Source organism: Manacus candei, unplaced genomic scaffold (genome assembly GCF_025592945.1).
Source record: "Manacus candei isolate 608988 ecotype Guabito, Panama unplaced genomic scaffold, ASM2559294v1 h1tg000041l, whole genome shotgun sequence".
Taxonomy (NCBI): domain Eukaryota; kingdom Metazoa; phylum Chordata; class Aves; order Passeriformes; family Pipridae; genus Manacus; species Manacus candei.
The window spans coordinates 4,261,239-4,281,740 of NW_026138089.1; the positions used below are offsets into that span (position 1 = coordinate 4,261,239).

Here is a 20,502-nt window from a genome sequence, read left to right on the forward strand (position 1 = left end):
AAGACTGGGGCTCAGCTTCGAAGGGATGTTTTGTCTCAGAGCTGAGAGATTCTCAAGAAGCAAATACTAACATGTCCATGGGGAAAATTACCAGCAATGCCATAGTTAAGTGTAATTAAAAAAATTATCTGACTTGCCTGATGTGCTGATTCCTTGGATACCATATGTGAAGAAAGCTACTCAACTATACTGCCACCTCAGAGGGTCAAAATAGGACTCCACTGGGAAGAAAAAAGGACCCCACTTGTTTTCATTCCCTGGCTCTTGTCCTTCTTCTGCTACCAGTATCAATCAGATCAGCACCAGCTCTCAGGAAGCCGAGACAGCAACACAATCCCAACTTACATCACATGAAACATTTCAACCTGTGCAGTACTAAGAGAGATCTCATCACCCAGGAATAACAGAGTGGCTGGGCAGATGTGTAAATAACTTCCTCTTAGACACTTTAAAAATCTTGACTAATTCAAAGCGGCTGAAAAAACACACACATATACAAATCCAAAACTTTATTGCTTCTCAGTTCATGACCCAGACAAGTTCTTTCTGCTGCTTGACTTTTCTGCACTAATATTTTAAAAGTGTCAAAACAGAAAAGGAAAACCTTGGTTTTCTTAAAAGTGATTCTGAAAGCAGGTGAGAGCAATATGAAAAGCCTTCTCTTTAAATATTTTGTCCTTAAATTGAGCCTGCAAATGTGAGCTCACACCTCTTAACCTCTGAGTCAGTTTTTGGGAAGAAAGGGTAATGAAGGGGTATCGGTTTTTAACAGGAAGAAGTATGTAATTTAAATGTCTAGCCATTTTTCCATACATTATGTCACATTGCAAAATAGAAAGGTTTTATTGAATTCAGTTATTATTCTAAATTAGCTCATTGAATTAAATTATAATCAAGGATAAAATCTACAACAGAGTGAAGTTCTTGGGAACTATTCAACTGCAGTGATTTTAACTAACACTTTAGATTGTTTTACATAGACTTCAGGCTTCATGTCAATTCATCCTTTGCAAAAAACAGCACCATCTTGTTTTTTAACCCTGAAGATGTATATGTAATATAAAATATGTTGTTTATAATCAGAGAATGACAAAGGAGGTCATGTCCTTCCTCCTGATCAGAGCAAGGGCTTGCTTTGAAGCCAACACTGGATCATGTTCTTCAGGGTCATCTCTAGCCTAGACACAACTATCTGCAACGAGGTAGACTCCACAGCTTCTTTATGCGACCTGTCCTGATGTTGGCCACCATAATGTTACCCTTTTAACCTTAATTCTGTGATGTGGCAAACATGAAAATAATATAAATACTTCTTTATAATGCCACAAACCCTAAAACTATGGATTCACACCAAAGCCAGAAATGTACTTGTACTAATGCAAGTTTCCTGCAAGATACTGTTTAATGACTCGCCCACAAAGCCAGATTCAATACATGTTCAGTGCATTTTGATTCTGATACATCTTGAGCTTTGAGCAACTACTTTCACATGCATCTTGTCCAAGTTCTCAAGAATTCATCTCTTCTACTAATTCTGAGAACAAGCACGAAATGAAATAGAAAGCAGCATTCTATATTGAAGAAAGTTGTTAGTAACTCAAAGGAATAAGTAAAATGGAAACAAGACTGCCACTGAAAAGATGAAATAGATAAATGCCTTAAGATGTGGAAATTTTCACTCCTGAGGAAAATTTGAAATTTTTTTAGTCATATTCTGAATTACATGCTTTCCAGTCACCCAAAATACAATTAGAAAAACTTTCCATTATCCAAAAGCAAGGTGTCACTTAATATTTAACATATAAAAAAATTCATTTGAATGCTCTGAATCTCAGTTTTTTCAATGGAATGATTTTCTCCTGTAATATGTGATCTTTTAGTTTGTTGTATTTAATTATATACCAAAACTAAACCCTCTGACAAATCATGTCTAAGTAGAATATCAAAGAAACATTTTATGTGTATATATGTCTGCCTTTGCTATCAGTAGCCTCCAAAGCACATGTATTTCCAGAGGAATAAAACACCATTTTTACAAAGATTTTTCCTATGTTTTTGTTTTTTGGTTGGTTGTTTTGTTTTTTTTTTAACAAGGGTGCTAACCTACCTCTAGTCCTACCTTTCTGAGGGCTTAGCTGCACATTCCATCAGCCAATGGAGATTTCAATGTGCATGGAGGAGCCATAACAGTTCCTCTCTTCCTGCAACTGTTCACTACCAAATTTGGCTTTGTGTGTTATGTTTACCCTAACACTCTTCAAAATGCTTGACAGAGTTCTGAAAGTCCATCAGAAGACTGAACAGCTGGAAACAGAAATCTCCCTCGGGGCATGCCTTTTAGGATTGTAGCACAGTAACACAGCTACACAGTAAAATAGTTGCAGGTGGAGGCTCACCCTAACCAAAGAGATCACCAATGACCTATAAATTGTATTTAATCCTTTAGCAAGAAAATAATCCCATATAGATGATATAATCAACACTATCTGTGTGCATCCAATCAGTATCAGCATATTTGTATGTAAAACACAAAACTGTCAAGAAATGAGACTCCCAGGTTTTTGTCTCATTCTCAGAGTTATCCAAGTTTCTGTCTGATTTCAGCTCTTGGGATAAAGTATTTATTTTTGGTTAGTACCATGCCTTCTCTATATTTTCTCAGAAGGGAAACAAGATTCAAAGTTAGTAATTAACATTCAGAAGGCTGAAAATAAATTTATTATTAACTCAGTAATAATTTGATAGCTCTCTATTTGGAAAAATGTATTTAAATAAAAGTGTGAGATAATTTGTTTCAAATCATTTATTTGTAACATGCCAAATAGAAAACTTAATAAACTGGTCTTTCAATACTAATATTAAATTGAAGTGAAACTGCTATCAGGAGAGAAGAATATTTGATAAAACTGTTATGATGAAAGTTAGAAAATTTTTATTAAAGTTGATGCCTCATATAAAAGTAGAAGACAAATAGATTGAAACTACTGATTTTTTGAGAAGACTGGTTGTTTTGCCGAACTTCAAGAGTCTGAGGAGGAAGTCTAAAGATTTCCGGTTAAATTGTTCCTTAGAGCTTCTTTAAGATCTAATATAACTTCCAGATGTGACCAACAGAACATTACATTCATGTTCAAAAAATACATACATTCTAATAGTTACATAAACTCATTCATGGTTACAGTATTTGTAGGTCTACCCAAAAAAGACCACAACTGAAGGTTCTCTGAAGATCTAGATTGGCCATAGCAATTAGCACTAAACTGGAGACCTCCTAAAATTCTCCTTCTCCAAGGAGAAATGCTTTTTTGTTTCTTCACTTTTCTTCAGAGATTTTTTGCTTGCTCATTTTAAAAAAGCTGCAGGAGAGAATCAGGTTATGGAAATAATAATCTCCAATTCTTTTACCCGAATCTCAGTTCAGTCTGATTGAAAAGGAAAATGGCAGGTATCTTTATAGTTTTATTTAGAGTTCAAGTCAAATCCAATTTTTCTCAAGCTGCAAGTTTAGACACTAAGGAACTATTTACAGTCAGGCAGTTCCCCTCTGTCACTGTGAGACAACTTTCTCTAGTTTCAGCAGGGTAGCTTGTAACACTTCTGATTACTGGAACTTTCTGCTACAGATGGAAAAGATAGTATCTGGAAAAAAAAAAAGAAAGTAAGTTGGTGCTGCCAATTATTTGATTGATCTCTCACTTTGAGAGAGAGTTCTCAATACTTGGAGAACACTGGCAACATTGTGTTTTCATGGTTTTGATATCCCAGATACACATTTCTCTGCATTTCGTGTGTTGAGATCCAAAATTTCAGAGCTAAAAGAAGAGTGAAAAGGGGGAAAATGCAAACCTGTTTGTATTACAGTGTCACACTATACATCAGTATTAATATCTCATACGCAAGGGTACTTGCAACAGATGATATCACCAAATTCTTTTTTTTACCACCTTGTTTAGTCTCCATTAAGAGATGGAGACACAGAGTCCACACAGCGCATCAGCAAGGCAGTTTTCGGAACAAGGGCTGAAGCTGGACCACACAGGACTTCACTGGCGTGGGAGTGAAGAGACGAGGCATGACTTGATGCTCTGAAGGAATCAGTTACCAAGCTAATGGTCAAATCAAGTATCTAAAGGTGAAATTACATTCAAAAGGGAACCTACAAAAAAGTGGGATAACAAAAGACTATGTTCTAAGTTATGATCATACTTAGAAAGGCAAATAACTCACTGCCTTGGTTTGTGCATTGACTGGAGTCCACAGACTGCTAACACTTAATATCTGCAAAAAAATCTCAGGTGTGGTATATCTGACTTGTCAGCATATTTCAGGAGATACTCCTGTTCTTGTAACCAAGAACTCTTAGATTATTCCAAATTCTATTCTATTCTACTTTTATCTTCTTTCATTTTGCTAAATAATTGTTCTCTTTTTTTTTTTTTTTTTTTTTTTTTAATTTACGTCCGGATTTTGAACTTCTCATACACTCAATGTTCTCTGATTCATCTTTGGCTACAACTACTTAGTTGCCAAAAAATGTTACCAGTTGGTACTAAGTCATTAATAAAGTATTTTTAATATGCTGCAAGAGCTTTTGTTTATGCAACCTTTCTAAAAGTGGGGCTTCGCTCTGGATAGGTAAAATGCAAATGCAGCAAATGATCTATGTGAGAGAAAATCTAATACAAAATTGTAGCAGTGAATTTATGAAAGCAAATCCAGAACTATTTCTACACTAGTAATGATGACAAAAGTCATCATATACAAGTAATTCATAAATCCATAGTGAGTTGGAATGAAAAGAGATTTACCAACAAAGTATGCCACAGTTGATTAACAATGCCCTGAAACCTTCAGCCTTGCCTCCCCAAAGGAAAATTTATTGAATTAAATCTTGATCTCTTGGTGCTTTGGTAACAGATACTTGTGCTTTCCTTGCACAGCTCTCTCTGTTGTGAGCACACTCTATAGTAAAACTACCATACCTGGATTTAAAAGGACAGCATTCACTAAGATTCTAAGACATCTAATACTAAAACACAGTATGAACATTACATATGAACAAACTCCTAAAAGTGAGGTTCTGTACTACATACAAAGAGTATCAACAAGTAAGGTAGAATCATTATATTAAATACCCAGTGGATATTTCACGTCTAAATGGTGGGTGCCTCAGACACAGAGAAGCACAGATCACTGGTTCTGTCAAATGGGTTGTGAGAGGTACCAATATATTAAGCCACTAGAAGAGTGGATCCCAGAATTCATGGCTTGGTATGTTATCCTACACACCATATTCCTACTCCTCCCTTCATTTTGTTTTTTCAGAGACCCAAAAAGGTGTTTCAGTTCTAAGACCAAATGAACATATATTTGAGAAAGTTGGCAAAGCAATAGTTTTCTTGGTAGCATTCAAAAAGTCCACTATGAAAGGCTTCTAGGAAGTACTAGATCTACAGTACATGGCTATGCCATGTCATTCATGGTCACAGTCCTAACTGGATCCCTGTATTTTTGGATCTCTGACCATGAATTCCCAACACATGCATTTTGTTAATGACTACAAGGATAAAGAAACAGTATGTGCCTTAAGAAGAGTTAAATATGTGCCTTAAGAGTACGTTACTGTAATAAAAACGTAGCCTAAGACCTTGAGGCTGCCAGCTTTCTAGCTGCCTCTGTGGCAGGCAATGGCTACGTAAGCTGTGCAGGATGCTCTCCTTATTACATAATCTACTGATCAAGGGCTGATAATATCAAAGATGTCTATTCTTTTCATACAACTGTTCCTATAGCTGCTTAATCAAGAAGAATATGCTAGCTAAGGACAGAATTGATTGTCTGAAATGTGATAGCAAGCACAGCTTTTCTGCTCAGGGATTCTTATTCATTCTCCCATCCCTAAATGTTTTCTTATCCTTTGGGAGGACTCTGTGGCAAATGTTACATTAGCTGGATGCAAATCAACACTTGCACAAGGTAGTGCAAATTGTTTGTGGAAAGTTGTTAGCATAATGAATGCAAAAATAAAATAGTTTTTCAAATCTTCAGGCTATGGTGAGAAAATAATATACAGTGGTGCTGCTTTCCATCAGCAGAGAAAGATTTTCCTTAGCCATTAAGACACAGGACTCTAAGTGAAATACTGAAGCAGTAAAACTTCTGGACAACATCGAATTTAAATGAGGGTTCTCATATTCCCCCACTGTCTTTTCAACTGACATAACAAGGACTGCAGCACTGTCATAGCTGTCTGAAGCAAATGAGAATAAAAAGTTAAACTAGACAAGTGTTGTTCATTAGAATAATTTATTCTGAGATCATTCTTTTGCTCTACATCTACTTTGAAACATGTAATTTTGGGACCACCCACACTACTTTTATTGACAGTAAGTAATCTAGGAGAGAAAGGGAGGATTCAAAAAACAGTATGCATTCTTTAATGGCGAAAGTCCAAGATACATCAGTTCTCCAACACTGTGTATGTTTCAAGTGCATCCATTTAAAGAGTAAAAAGAAACTAAATTATCACCTGTTACAGAACAGTATTTAACCCTTTATTTTGATTTCTACCCAGAGCAGTTTCCAGTTTAATCTCTTACTAAGGAGAATGGACCAGTCAGAAAAACCACAAAACAACTGAGGCAGGAAGGCACCTCTGGAGATCATCTCATCCAACCTTGTTGCTCAAAGCAGACTCAAGCAGGTTGTTCAGGGCTGTTGGGTTTTTAATATCCCCAAAGATGGAGACTCCACAGATTCCATGAGCAACCTGTTCCAGTTAAACCACCTTCACAGTAAAAGTATTTTTTTCTTAAGTTTTCAATTTATGTCCATGGTCTTTTGTCCCTTCACAGTGTCACTGAGACATGTCACCTCATAAGCACTCCAGAAGCCTTGTGCATTCCTTGTGCCCTGCTGCATTGCCCTCTAGCAGGAATCAGTCAAACAAACCCCTTTCAAACTATGCAATTTCCTCCAGGAAAAATACAGTTTTGCTTAGGCAATTTCTATCTTATTCAAAGGAAAGGTAGGCTTTCCTCTGTATGCTTATCTAAACTTTTAAAAAATAAGACTATCCAAGCAGATTTAAGAAACTTATTCTTGATTACATTGGATTAGAGAGGTGGTCTGTGGCACAGCATGGAGCCAACCATGGATCTTCTCAGAAGAAAACTAACTACCATAAAACAGAAGTTAACACCAGGACATTAACAAAATCTTGCATCAAGCCCACAGTCTTTCTAGAGGAAAAATTGTTAGCATAAAATAAAGGTCCCATGCCCCCTTGCAACACATAGGTGCTTGCTTATGGTGAAAAGAGTACATACACCTCCTTCTGCAGGAGCAGTTAGCAACACTTCTGATTGTGTCCCACAGCAATATTTTTTGTCTTTTATATTTTTTTGTCTGATTGTGCAAAGAGAAAAGTGAAGGGGATGTAGGTGCTCTGTAATGAATAAGGGCACAATTGAGAAAACAGATTTCTGCTGTAAGGAAGATACACTCTTGCAAGTTATTCTCTGTTAGCACTTGGGTATAATATGCTTTCAGTGAAAGAAACAGAAAACTTATTCTGGCTTTGAATTGAGGGGAAGTTTCCACAGGGAAACTAGGGAAAAAGCATTTGTACATAAGCCATAACACACTCTGTTAAAATTCATACCAAACTCTTCCATTGCATCTATGAATTAAGGTAGAAAAAGAACAGTTCATTCCAGGATAAAAGTCACATTACTTGCTGCAATTCAGTAAAACTTCCTCCAGGCACAAGATGAAACAGCACTTCTCAGAAGGTGGGGAAAGATAACATTAAGTCTCTAATTTTGAGCCGGTTATGGTGACCTTATGAGTACAAACCAGCTTACAAAATTAGTTTTACACTACATTCTAAGTCAGAATTCTGTAGTGTTGGAAAAACTATCTACTTGGGATAATCTGAAAGCAAAGGGGTATACCTGAGAAATAGACAAAAAGTAGTTATCACTATATGAAAAATACAAGGCTTCTTTTTCCTCCCCAGCACAGCAGAAGAGATGGATTGGCTGACTCAGAGATCAGGCACTAAGCAACAAGCACTTCTTTCCAGTACAATAGAAACACCTAATAAAACAGCTTCTGTTCAGGAGCCACACTGCTGCAAAGAGCCATTTTCCTCCCAGGTGAAACTCTACAATATCCCACATTGTGAGTTAGCAACAGGCTCAAGGAGCCACCACTGCATAAGTGGGGCAGAGACTCCTGTGGAGTCAAACCCACTACTTCAAAAAAAAAATCACTTGTTCAGAAACAACAGAGCTGCCTGTAAAGGCATTTTGGTAAAATGGCACTCTGAAATGGGCATCTGTGCTCCAATAATTCAAACAACACTTTCACCACTCAGTAAAGTCTTTTAGAATGCCAAATTTCACAACACATGCCAGCCAGTGTCCTTGGTTGAAAGGTTTTATGGTCCTGGTACCTCCCTTCCCCTTATGCAGACAGGAATACAGAGAGGAGCCAGCTGAGATGTCAGGACCTAGATGGAAATTCTCATAGATGTGACATTCCCATCATGTTGCAGTGATAACTCACGCTGAGTCCCCTCTGCACAATACCTGACATGCACTTCCCTGCTACAATATGCTGCACTTAATCTCTTCTTTTTCAAAGGGGAGTAACTGAGGGACTAAACCACTTATTCTACATTAAAAAAATGTGTCTCAACTGTGCTACTGTGATTGTACCAGCTGCAGATAATGCAGCTTACTGATGTACAAACAATGTTAATAACTACAAAGGTAACAGTCCTCTATCAGGTAATAAAGGCAGGATACAATCAGGAATGGTTCTATGAAAAAGAAAAAAATACAGAATGGGGATGTGAAAGGAAATTCAAAATGTTCTGAGCTGAGAGATTTATTAGTGTATAGATCTACATCTCTAGACCATGTAAAATTATATTTTCAGACCATTATATTCTATGCAGTAAGGAATAAATCTAGACTGGCAGAGCTGGACTAGATGACCTTAACAGTGACTCATTTTTAAAGAATTCCCCAGTTTTGTCACGGAAAGAAATTATAACAAGCAATTTTTTTTCCTCATGGTCACAATGCATAATAAGGTAATAGAGAAAGTTTAAAACAAAAGTTTTCCACAAAAGACTCCAACTGTGCTTCATGATGGTCCATAAACCAATCTTACCTCATCTCTAGAGCATTTTGTTTTGCTGCAATAATTAACTCTGGATTTTAGTAAAGATCACAGTGTATATAGAAATAGATGTAAAATCTCCCATATTCAATGCCTTCAAATTTCATTTAGGCAACCACTTCCCCAATAAGAGAAAGTTTACAGTATTAACTACTTCTTTTAAAGAGAAGGAATGCAGATGTGAAAATATTCTCTCATCTCTGAAAGGAATAATATACATTAAGAACAATGCAGATATTATTCCATATAATTAAAAGAACTTAGCACTCCCTCCTGAGGAGATTAAGTATTAATGTTTCACAGAATATATGCTTAAACAGAACTCATATATAAAAGCTGCATATGCACACCTACTCTCTTCACTCTTGAGTTCAAAGGACTGAGAGTCTAGAACTGGCAGAACAGATGTGAGATTATTGAGTCACATTCACAAGATGATTTTAGCTAAGCAGCAATCATGCAGCAGAAACTATGCCTTAAATCCAAGCAAGTTGCTATCATTTCAGCTATTGCCAAAATATCTGTTTTATTGTTCATCTCCAACTTTTTTGCCATAAGGACAGCCAAGCAGTGCAGCAGGCTGGCTGAGAGCTCATGCAGTCTCCATCTCAGGAGGTTTTTAACATCCAACTGGGTAAAGCCCTGAGAAGCCCTGTCTGACCTCAGAGTTGGTCTTGCTCTGAGCCAAAGACTAGACTACAGACCCTCCTGAGGTCCCTCCCAGCCTGAATTATCCTATTATCATATGCACTCTCTGCTGGTTTCTGAGGCATTTGTATTTTTTCTTCTATAGCAAAATCATTAGATGCCTTTCTCTTGCTGGCATTTTTCCTCCCCTCAGTCCACCATTTTACTTGGAATTATGACAACTGGCTATCCATTCACCTTTTATTGGTCCCATCATTAGCAACAGCAATTCATACCATGTTTGAATGTGGAGTTTAATACATATCTGAATAGGATTAAGTGATTTAAGTGATTTTTGGACTAGACCAAGGAGGTCTCTCTATTAGTCTATGTTGATTGCACTAGTCCAAAAATAATACAATGCCATCTTCTTTTAGCAAGGAATTTCTATGCTGTTTCTCTCTTGCCTCTTCTATCACAAATGTAGAAGAATTATTTTGAACCACATTTTTACCAAACTCAAATGGAATATCTAAAACTACCCTTAAGCACATCAATCTTATGGCAATCCCAATCATTTCCAAATGTCACAAGTAAGGCATATTTTGCTTATTGGTTAACTGTTTGACCATTTGGTTTGTAGATGAAGTTCTCACACAGATTTTAACAACACAAATACTGTTTTTATCATTTGTTTTATGTTTTTTACATAGTAAAGTGCTGTATTCAAATGATGGGAAATATACGGCATTATTTAGGTGATTTCTTTTGAGAGTGAAGAACCACTGACAAAGAGCTGGAACCACTATTCCAACTTAATAATGGGAGAGATGCTGCTCTTCTGTCTGAATCAGAACATGTGCAAATGTGTAGACATTCAAACCTGCCCATGGCCAATTAGGCAACTGTGGCTGTGAGATATGATGGTGTTTCAGACCATGATGGCAACAGGTAAGAATTTTCCATTATGTTTATTACTCATATCCTTCTTCCCCTTACTCGATTTTCAATTGTTCTTTCTAAATGTCTGTAAGAGCAAAAGGCTGTCTATACCTGAACTATACTACATTAGGCTGACGAGAAATCAATACAAGCTCATGATGCCTTCATAGAAAAATTGCACATTCTTCTCTGCATTGCATTATATGAAACATATTACTAGTACTTTTGCCTCTGAATAGACTTAGAATCTTTTAAAAGAACTCCAAATCAGATTATTCTATAAATTCATAAGCCTCTTCAACTCTGTTTCTACTGCAGTGCAGAGTTCCCTCCATTTCCACACTGGTGCATCTAGTGATCAACACAGCTTTATCTCCTCATTACATGCTCACTGATGGGAAAATGAGCAAGGAGCTGAAGCTGTAGAACAGGCCAAAGTGTTCTCCTACATTCCCCTACGGCTATAAAAACGGAGATATGACCAGTGTAACCTGCAGATGAAAGGGATGCTCCAGTCACCTCCAGAGAGGGACGTCACACTGTTTAGATTTTACCAGCCAAACTACTCTGGACCTTCAGAAATATACAAGTACTTGAAGAGAAGCTTGGGCACCACAGCAGTTCAGAGTATTGGACTTTTCTGCTGAGGCATCCAGGTGCCTACTTGGAGTCCAGTCTGAGAGAGTTATTTTGGTAAAATCATGAAAAATGATGGTTTTCTCATTTGTGAAATTTCAACAGCTCATGTGCTACTTTCGGTTAAGGTTTGTGTTTTCTGACTTTTACAGTGGAAGCTAGAGCATGCACCATTATATTTTGACTGTAAAGGCCTAACTTACAACAAAGCAGTAGAGAAACTAGTTTTAAAATGCTTTCTTACTGTGGTATTAGATAGACTGAAATATTTCACAATTATTTCCAAAACTCTATATGATGTTAATTTAATTTCTGGAAAATTATTTGAAATCCAGGGCAGTTTCATAGCTGAGAATATAAAAATGCCAATGTTTTGAACTGTAACAAAAGTATAACTTTTCTACATCAAATACTTCCTATGTTTTCAAGGAGTTTAAAATTTCCTTTGCTGATGATTGATGCATATAAGTCTGTAATCTACCTGCAAGCTTCAGTATAAGTTTAATACTTATATTTAAATGGAGATGAAAGACCATAGCAAAGAAGTAACACTAATTCAAATGTTAAAAAAATTATGAAAATATATATGGAAAATATTTTGCACTGTGCACTTAGGTTAAACTGGACTTTGATATCAACTGCTAGATTTTTATCCTATAACAATTACATGTCTAACTATAGACTATTGTGAAAACAGGGAGGAGAAAAAGAAAAAGGGAGCCTTGTTATTTAAAACTTGTTATTTAAATAGTTGGACTTCAAACATTTTTAAGAAGAAAATGTACCGACTCCATCTGTTGTAATGGTACAATGACATTCTAGATTTCAGACACCTACTTAAAATCTGTGCAATTGATATTTAATTTTTTTCCTACAAACTCTTTTTTTTTAATTTACCAATATCATAACAAAAAAAATTACCAAACAGAAATTCTTTAAATACTATCATGTTTACAATTATAGTAAATTGTTAGTTTTTCAGTGGGGTAATTTTTGCTTGTTTTTTTTCTGTAAATAATTCTCCAGTATATAGTGTTTTTTTAGATGCCATATCTATATAGAAGGTTTTTGCAAAAAATTGATGGGTAGCTTCTGTACAAGTTTATTAGGAAACTAATATGCATATGTTCTGCACTTTCTTAAATGCTAGTTATTGAGTACTAGAATTAAAAGGTTTTAAACTACATGTGTATTCGAGTCAAGTATTTTCATTAAAAATCTGTGCAGTTTATGTTTAAGTACTTCCACTTTTTACTTCCTTTCAGCCTTTCTGCAGAGAGGAACAGGAGAAGAAAGGAAAAATCAACCACTTGACTTAGACTTCCAACTTTTCAAAATCAGGAGTTTTTGGTAAATTCTTCTCTATATTGACAACACCTGAATACGTTGTATTGAACTTTTAAAAAGCATTTTCCCTTATTTTTTCTGGAGGAGTTTGTAGGAGGCAAGAAATATCTGGAAACATGCATGATTTAAGTAGAAGCTAATTTATGTAAAAGTTATTATCTCCCCTCCAATTTATCTCATAAGCTAAAAGATGATTTTTGCAATAGGTCCATAAACAAATCTTCTTCACTTACAGCATTCTCAACAAGATCACTGTTGCAACCAACTTAACTTTGCATGCCCAGACTAATGCAGCCCCACCAGCTCTGCTGAGGAAACTCCCCGAGCTGAAGTGGTACAGCAAACTCAGGGGACTGGCAGAGAGAGACAACTGAAATTGTAGCCTTGGTCAAACCCCTCACCTTTGTTGCCTCAGTGTCCTCACTGGCAGTGTAGGAAAGTGGCTCTCTGTGGGTGCTCAAAGCAGCAAGTACTGCCATTGATCATGTGAGTTAACAGTTGCCTGGCTGCATTTCAACCACATGGACAGTTACACATGCTAAAGAGGAAAACAATAAGTTTCCCAAACGTGCACTAATTTAATTCAATGTGCAGCACAAAACCTCCATCTGGTTTTATTGTATTTCTCCTTTATTAAAAGTAAAACTGGAACATTAGAGATAGTGCAAGTGTACCTATCTACACATGTAAATTCATCAAAATCCCAAAGGTGCATAACCTTGATTTCTCTTCTCCACTGAACCCCCTGTTTCATATGTAAGAACTTGAAATGTTACATCTTGCTACTAAACTTACCTGATTTTCAAATGCAATTAAAATGACCAAGAAAAGTCCTGTAATTAATTAAACGATTTTAAATAGGCTGGTTATTACATCAAATTGAGAAGCTGTTATTTTTCTGTCACTTTTCCTATGACAAGCAAGTCATTAGATATTGCTAAATACACATGAACAAGGGAGCATACACTGAAAAAGGCAAAGGGATAATAGGAGGCAGGAAGAGAGAAGAAATAAGGTAAATAATACAAGTTTATTGGCGTAGGTTTCAGCCTATTGTATATAGTAGGGAGTTATACAAGAAAAAGTAATCATACTACTAGATACAATGGGCTATAACCTTTTCTTCATGTAGCAATGCTGTTTCTAGATTAAAGGAAAGTTGTATTGATCCAGTTAGGAGCAGATTATTATTAACCTGATGTGGAACTTCTTTTGACCCATGACACTATTTCTCTCTCCTAAATAACTAGAATATTTTCCTTCAACAAAAACACAAAGCACAACACACTAAGGAAATTCCTATATAGAATAACATAATGAACTTAAGAAACTACAATCATATGGCAGAGCTTTCATCTCTTGTGCCCCAAAGGTTCAAGACAATTTTAACTGTGCTGTTTTCTATCTACGGTAATAGATCACATTGAACACCTGTTTGACACTAGATTAGCAACAGCTCCAACAGTTTTCCTTGGCTTAATAAAAACCTTAACACTCTATGTTGGTTTCTTTTGCAATATCAAGGAAGAAAAATAGAATGCATAACCAACAACTTGGCTACAAGTCAATATAACACTGGAAACACTTTCCAGAATGGGGAAAAAACCCCAAAGCAGTGAAGAAAATTTGTATGTGAGGATTCAAAAATACCAAATGTGGATACAAGAGATGTTTACTTCACAGGCACAACACAAATTAGTTTTTCTGCTGCTATGGTCTCAGCCATCACATCAGTTACGTTCAGTGCACACAAGTAAACGCTGTTCAGTTTTCGAGGCCGTCACTGAAATGTACCCTTGACCACATGGTTTTTGATTGCAATGACACGCCAATGATATAAACAAAGCTGTTAAAACCAGTGATTTTATGCAAGTTTAGCATCGTGAGAGTTAGAAAAATGCTAGACTGCCACATTCTTGTGATCACTTTAGAATACAAAAATTTGAATCTGCTGGCATTTCACAGAATAACTTTTAGCAAATAAACAGCAACCAGGCACTTCTACATTACCATGGTAATTTTTTAACACCATCCACTTTCTTTACAGCACAAAACCATACCATTTCCGTTGAATTTAATTCAGCAGTGCAGTTTTTTGATCAATGATTTTTCTTTTCTATAGAGCCATGTATAAAAGCAGTAGGAGTTGAAGTCAGCATAATTGTAAAAGCTGCTTTTCTGCAGAAAACCTTCACAGTAAAAAGGTAATCAACCTGCTCACATCAATGGCTGAAAAATTCAAAAGGAAAGAGGCCTGGAATTCTAAGGGGAATTCATCGTTAACCATTGGGAATCATCTTTAGTCCAAAATTATTTATCATTTATATCAAAGGACTCAAAATAAAATGAAAACATCATTGAATAGAGGTAATACAGAATCAAAGACCAGTGAATGACATGAGACCTGAACGCTGAGTGAGCAGCATGGCTTCTATTCCAGGAGGCTCAGAAAAAAGTGAAAAGAAAATACAAGAAAACAAAAGAAAACATTAAATGTCCATGTTTTCTATTTCACAGAATATGTATATTAAAAGGATAATTTCAGAAGAACAGTTTTGGTAATTCTGTTCCACAGAAGACCCCATATTCCTGGAGCTTCAATACTCCATGTTATGGACTTGGGAATCACGGTGGCCCGATTTGAGGGTTCAGAGCTCTTACTCTCATATATTTCATACTTAGGGTTGCTTTAGAGACATAGATAATTCAGTAAGCATATCCAAGAAGTCATATGTTTCAACATGACCAACCATACACAATGTTATATACTTAAGAAGAAAAAATGTAAGATATAAATAATTAGATTGGGAACACCAGTTTTGCAAATGAGTGATTTGAAAAAGTGTCACTACAGGAAAAAATAAAACTAAACCCAAGTAATAAACACACACCCGCTCCAAGGCTATGCTTAAAATAGGTAAACAGTCCTTTAAATATTTTAACAGAGAGGTAGTGAACAGAAAGAGAAAGGTTATATTATCTTTCTATCCAGCTCCTGGAAACTGATGTTCTGTTCTGGCATACATACTTTAGGAAGGATTCTTAGGATACTTTAGGATTAAATATAAGGATTTGAAAGAATTATGAGAATGAGGAAAGGATATGAACACACAGTCTCTGATGAAAACCCCAAGATGCTCATTCTGTTTCTTTTAAGCAAGAGAAGGCTAAAAACTTATTTGATTATAACCTGTAAATTCCTATACTGGGAGACAAAATTTGGTAATGCTGTAATAGGGCAGACACTTTTTAGTGATCTTTAAGATGCAATTTGCAAGTTGAGCATAATGTTATGTTTTCATTGTCTTATTTGCTATCTATAGTTTAATAAAATTGTACTGTAAAGAGATATGAGCTCCTTGTGTTTTATCTGTACTTCACCATTCTTTATCTGCTCACTGCACTGTCTTTTTGAGATTTTAAAAAAGTTCTGTTCGATTTATTACAAAACCTTTGGCTCTGCTCTGTGGCAAAGACATATAGCCCCATGTGCAAACCAGATTAGGGTTTCATAAGCCAGAATGCTTGGATGTCATCACCACAAAAAGGAAACTGTATTGTACTGCATGATAGCAGCCAACTTCCAGTGATAGCATCAGCAATATTCAGCTACAGAGGGCTGTAAATGCTTTGTGAAGGGCTCCTTCCCATTTCCCCTGGGACAAATCAATGGCCCAAGTTTCCTCTTTCTGTTTACTTCATGCATTTTGCTTCAAAGGCAGCTAGCAGATCAATACTGATTTGTATTCTAACAGACGAATAATCTTTATTTATTTATATAAATGAATAAGCTCCTATTAAATTTTCAAAAAGATGCTGAAGATTTAATGGCATTATAGAGAGAGCCAGCTTTTAATGGTAATGATGCACAAGAAGAATTAGCAGTCACTGGTGGAATTTGTGGTGTTAGCAGTTCAAGTGTTTTGTGGATGGATATCCAAAGTACATGAAAAGTGCTGCTTCTCAATTATAAGTTTTCTGTTGCTCATTAACTTCTACACCAGAATTTTGAAGAATCTTCCAGTTCCTGTGTAAATCATTTATCTTTGTGTATAATTTGGAAATTAAACGTAATAGATAATAGAGGAAACAAGAGCAAAACCAAAGATGGCACCTTAAAAAGAAGTTTTTCTTGCTGCATAGTGTCAAGAATTTATCATATACTAAGAAAAGTCACTGAGAGATGAGAATTCTCTTAAAGCATGGAAAGTGTCGCAAATTGACTACGTTGTTCTTGATAGGGTAGAAAGTCCTTCCTTATACAAATAATTTTTCTATTTTTCTCTGTAAATATTTGATTTCACTCACTCTTGCACTGATTAGATTCCTTCTAGGAAAGACTGCAGACATTATGAAGAGGACAGTTTGGGGACACTTGCAGTATCCTCAGCTCTGTGTATTAGGGAAAATACATATCAATCTCTCTTTGCAAATGGAAATCTCCCCACTATCAGCTTTCCAACTCAGAAAAAGAGCGTAGAACTAAAGTTGGAAATACGAATGTAAGGAAAAAAAAAAGTTTGTTGTCTTACCTAAATTACTACAGAAAATAAAGAAAGGAAAGAACAATTCTTGAATCTGGAGACCTGATTTAATTAAAGTGCACCACAAGCACTTACTTTTAATACTAAATGAATATTCGTTGACATTTATCAGACTTACACACTGCAGCATACAGTTTTAGAAGCCAGTGGACCAAGCATTCAGATGGTATCAAAAGATGTAAAGGCTCCATTAGTCTCAATTAATCTACACCAATTATACTGCAAGAATCAGCAGTGATGTTTTACAATATGAGGCCAAGTTGTAAGCTGTCTGAAAGGTTCAGAGAAGCTCAACCCGCTAGTTTTTCAGAGCAGACTTCCTGACAAGCCCACATTGCCATCTCCTTTGGACACTAGGTATCTAAATTACATACTCTTTGTTAATACATGAAGATAATGTCAATTATTTCTATTGTTTTGCTGTACAGTTACTGTGTATGTATTCCTCTACATTGGCATCTTTTACTGAGATCTAAAACATAAATAATTCTATGGGGTGAATATGTTATCATATCTAAAATATATTGTGATCTTCGAACTCCTTTTTTCTGACACATTTAAAAACTAGCAAGTTACTGCAATTTTACTTTTACATCCTATTAATAAGAGTCCCTCCTTTTACATTTATAATTGCATTATTGAGGGCTATTTGTTAAAAACATTTATATTCATAAGGGCTCCCCTTACCTCAAATGAAAACCCAGAGGTTTTCCTGCCAATATCAGGCCTTTCAAGTACCTGTAGTAAAGGGGTTGTCTGACAACACTTAGCATGTTGCAGGGACAGTGATGCTGGAAAGAAGGTTTCTAGGTAGTCTGGAAAGTGCTGCTTCTTCCCTTTCCATCAGTAACAAGTAAGTCAAGGCAGAGATACCACACTGCATTTTAAATATGGTATCTTGTAGATCAAGGAGATAAAACATCAGTGTCCATCCCACATTTTAAAAGCAAAATAAAGAATTCTAAAATACTTCTTTGAGATGTAGTCATTGTCTGAAGAATAGGAATCAGTGCAACAGCAACAGTCCAAGAAAGGTTTCAACACCAGTATAAAACCAAGGCAGCCTCTTACCATGAGCACAGACAAATGGTTTTTGTTAATGTTATTTTTACTCACGTGGTACAAAGCAGTTTCTGGTCCAGGTGTGCCCATGACTTCTTGTCTCAGTGAGTCCATTTGTAAACTAGGCAAAAGTGAGTAGTGACTTGGACTACTACTCTTGTCTCCCTTCTTTTTGGACTTTTTCCCAGTATCCTTTTTGCTATTCCTTTGAAACATGTAGTCTTCTTGACCTATTTTCTCATTGCTCATATAACGAAGTAATGAATTTTCTGTTGAAAGAAAAGTAATGCAAAAGATCATTGTGAACTGTTGTATGCTTGTTAATCCTGCTTCTAAAACATACAGTATTCTTGCTAAGATCTACTGTCAATTTTAATTCTTCAAGACTAATTCATTAACAAAACACATTTGCTTCTTTGGTTCAGATAGAATAAGAAATTAAACTTTTGATAGGGCAAATTCGTGAATCTTACAGTTTTCTGATATACTTGACAATAAAGGGAACAGAACATAAGAGAAACCCTACATCAATAAATTTTTTCTTCGAGTGCTAAAAAAATGAGCAATAATAGACTTATGATAATTTTTTTTGCTATTTTTAGCAGGAGTCCTAATGAATACAAATGTCACTGGTGCCATACACTTAAAAGTAATTTGCTCTGAACACTCATTGGAAATCATTCGCCATATCATACACACTTTCCTGAATACCCTGAAGCATCTACCAGTTTGCAGTTGAGAGACATCCTGACCCAGAAGCAATGTTTGTGAATTTAGGAAACATCAGCAGATTCCCCTCTCACAAAATTGCCTGGTCTTTCTTGCATTAATGTGAACTAGTATGCACAACCTCCTGTGGCAAGAGGTGCCTTAGCTTCAACCCAGACTGCACGAGAAGCCTGCTCATTTTCTTTTTAACCAGCATTCGTCAGAGACATTTGATCTCTTGGGTCTTGTTTCAGATTAAACAGTGACAAACCTACTTCCTTACTTCATTCCACACAAGACTTTATAAATGTTTATTATATCCTGCCTAAATTCCCCCAACTGATGATGGCCAGCCTATTTAATTGACCCTGGTTTGGAAGTAACTTCAGGTATCTGATTAATTTTTGTTGTCTCCTAAACCTTCTTTAATTCTACTGAATTTTTCTTAAGAGATTAAAGAGGCTGGAACTGCACACATTCACCCTGTAAGCAACAACTGACACAGCAGCATAAGAATTTGTCTAAATCTGTCTTGTATTCTTCTCCTAATAATTCCTAAGTGTTTCCTTTTTTGATCCCTACTGAACATTTAGTTCATATTTTACCAGAAAGATCTATCATTACTGTAACATCTTGTTCCTGGGTGATAGTAACCATCTCAGAGGTCATAATTTTGTATGTGGAGTTATGTATCCAAGCCTCACAACCCAAAATTTGGAAGAACTTAAACCTCTATGATTTTGAGGTGAATCCCATGCTGCTCTAGAATGTTTTCCATCCAAAAAGAACTCAGGAAGGCAGAGAAATATGACATATAAAATTCTCATTTATGCATAAAAAAGATTTAGCAGTAATAATCACACATTTGTCCTCTAGTATTATAAAATTAAGGACACTTCCAAAATGGACAGGATAGTGCAGCTGAATCAATGAAATGCCAATATGAAGCTCAGATAAACTGCCTGGCTTTGCAGTCATGACTTTCTTTTGCCTGGCTAAACAACTTCCTCAATTCTAAAATACGTGCTGCAAAAAATTAGGTATATGTGATAGAGAAAACCCCAAAACAGGTCCACAAAAATATATAGCTAAGCAAGCAGCAAATTGAGGTTGAAATATATAACTTAAAGCAAGATAAAATCCATAATGCCTTGTATAAAAGGTGTGTTCAAATCACTTACCTCTCCTAGTATCTCTTTTTATTTTATTGGGATCTTCATAATCCCCCACCCAGTTATATTCTACTGGCATAGAAATAGGCCTTAGCTTCCCTGGAAAGAGAGAAAAAAATTGAGATCACACACCATAAGGCAGCATTAAACTAACATTCTTTAGAAGAAAGAACAAATTACGTGCTAAGCTGCTATTCTACAGTGTCGGTTATGAAAGAGGATGCAGTGTTGCCCCTGAACAAGAGGTTAAGATAGGAGTTCTGTTTTCTTTA

General features: G+C 36.0%; 1 protein-coding gene across 6 annotated transcripts in view; it reads right to left on the reverse strand.

Moving 5' to 3' along the window:
* CNKSR2 (connector enhancer of kinase suppressor of Ras 2) overlaps positions 1-20,502 on the reverse strand; it is a 205,143-nt gene that overhangs the window by 55,156 nt on the left and 129,485 nt on the right. For all 6 annotated transcript variants that reach the window (XM_051794856.1, XM_051794854.1, XM_051794855.1 and 3 more), the window contains 2 exons: positions 20,240-20,329; positions 18,405-18,619 (listed from right to left, as the gene is read on the reverse strand). In XM_051794856.1, the coding sequence (XP_051650816.1) occupies positions 18,405-18,619; positions 20,240-20,329 (305 nt within the window). The remainder of the gene's footprint in view (positions 1-18,404; positions 18,620-20,239; positions 20,330-20,502) is intronic.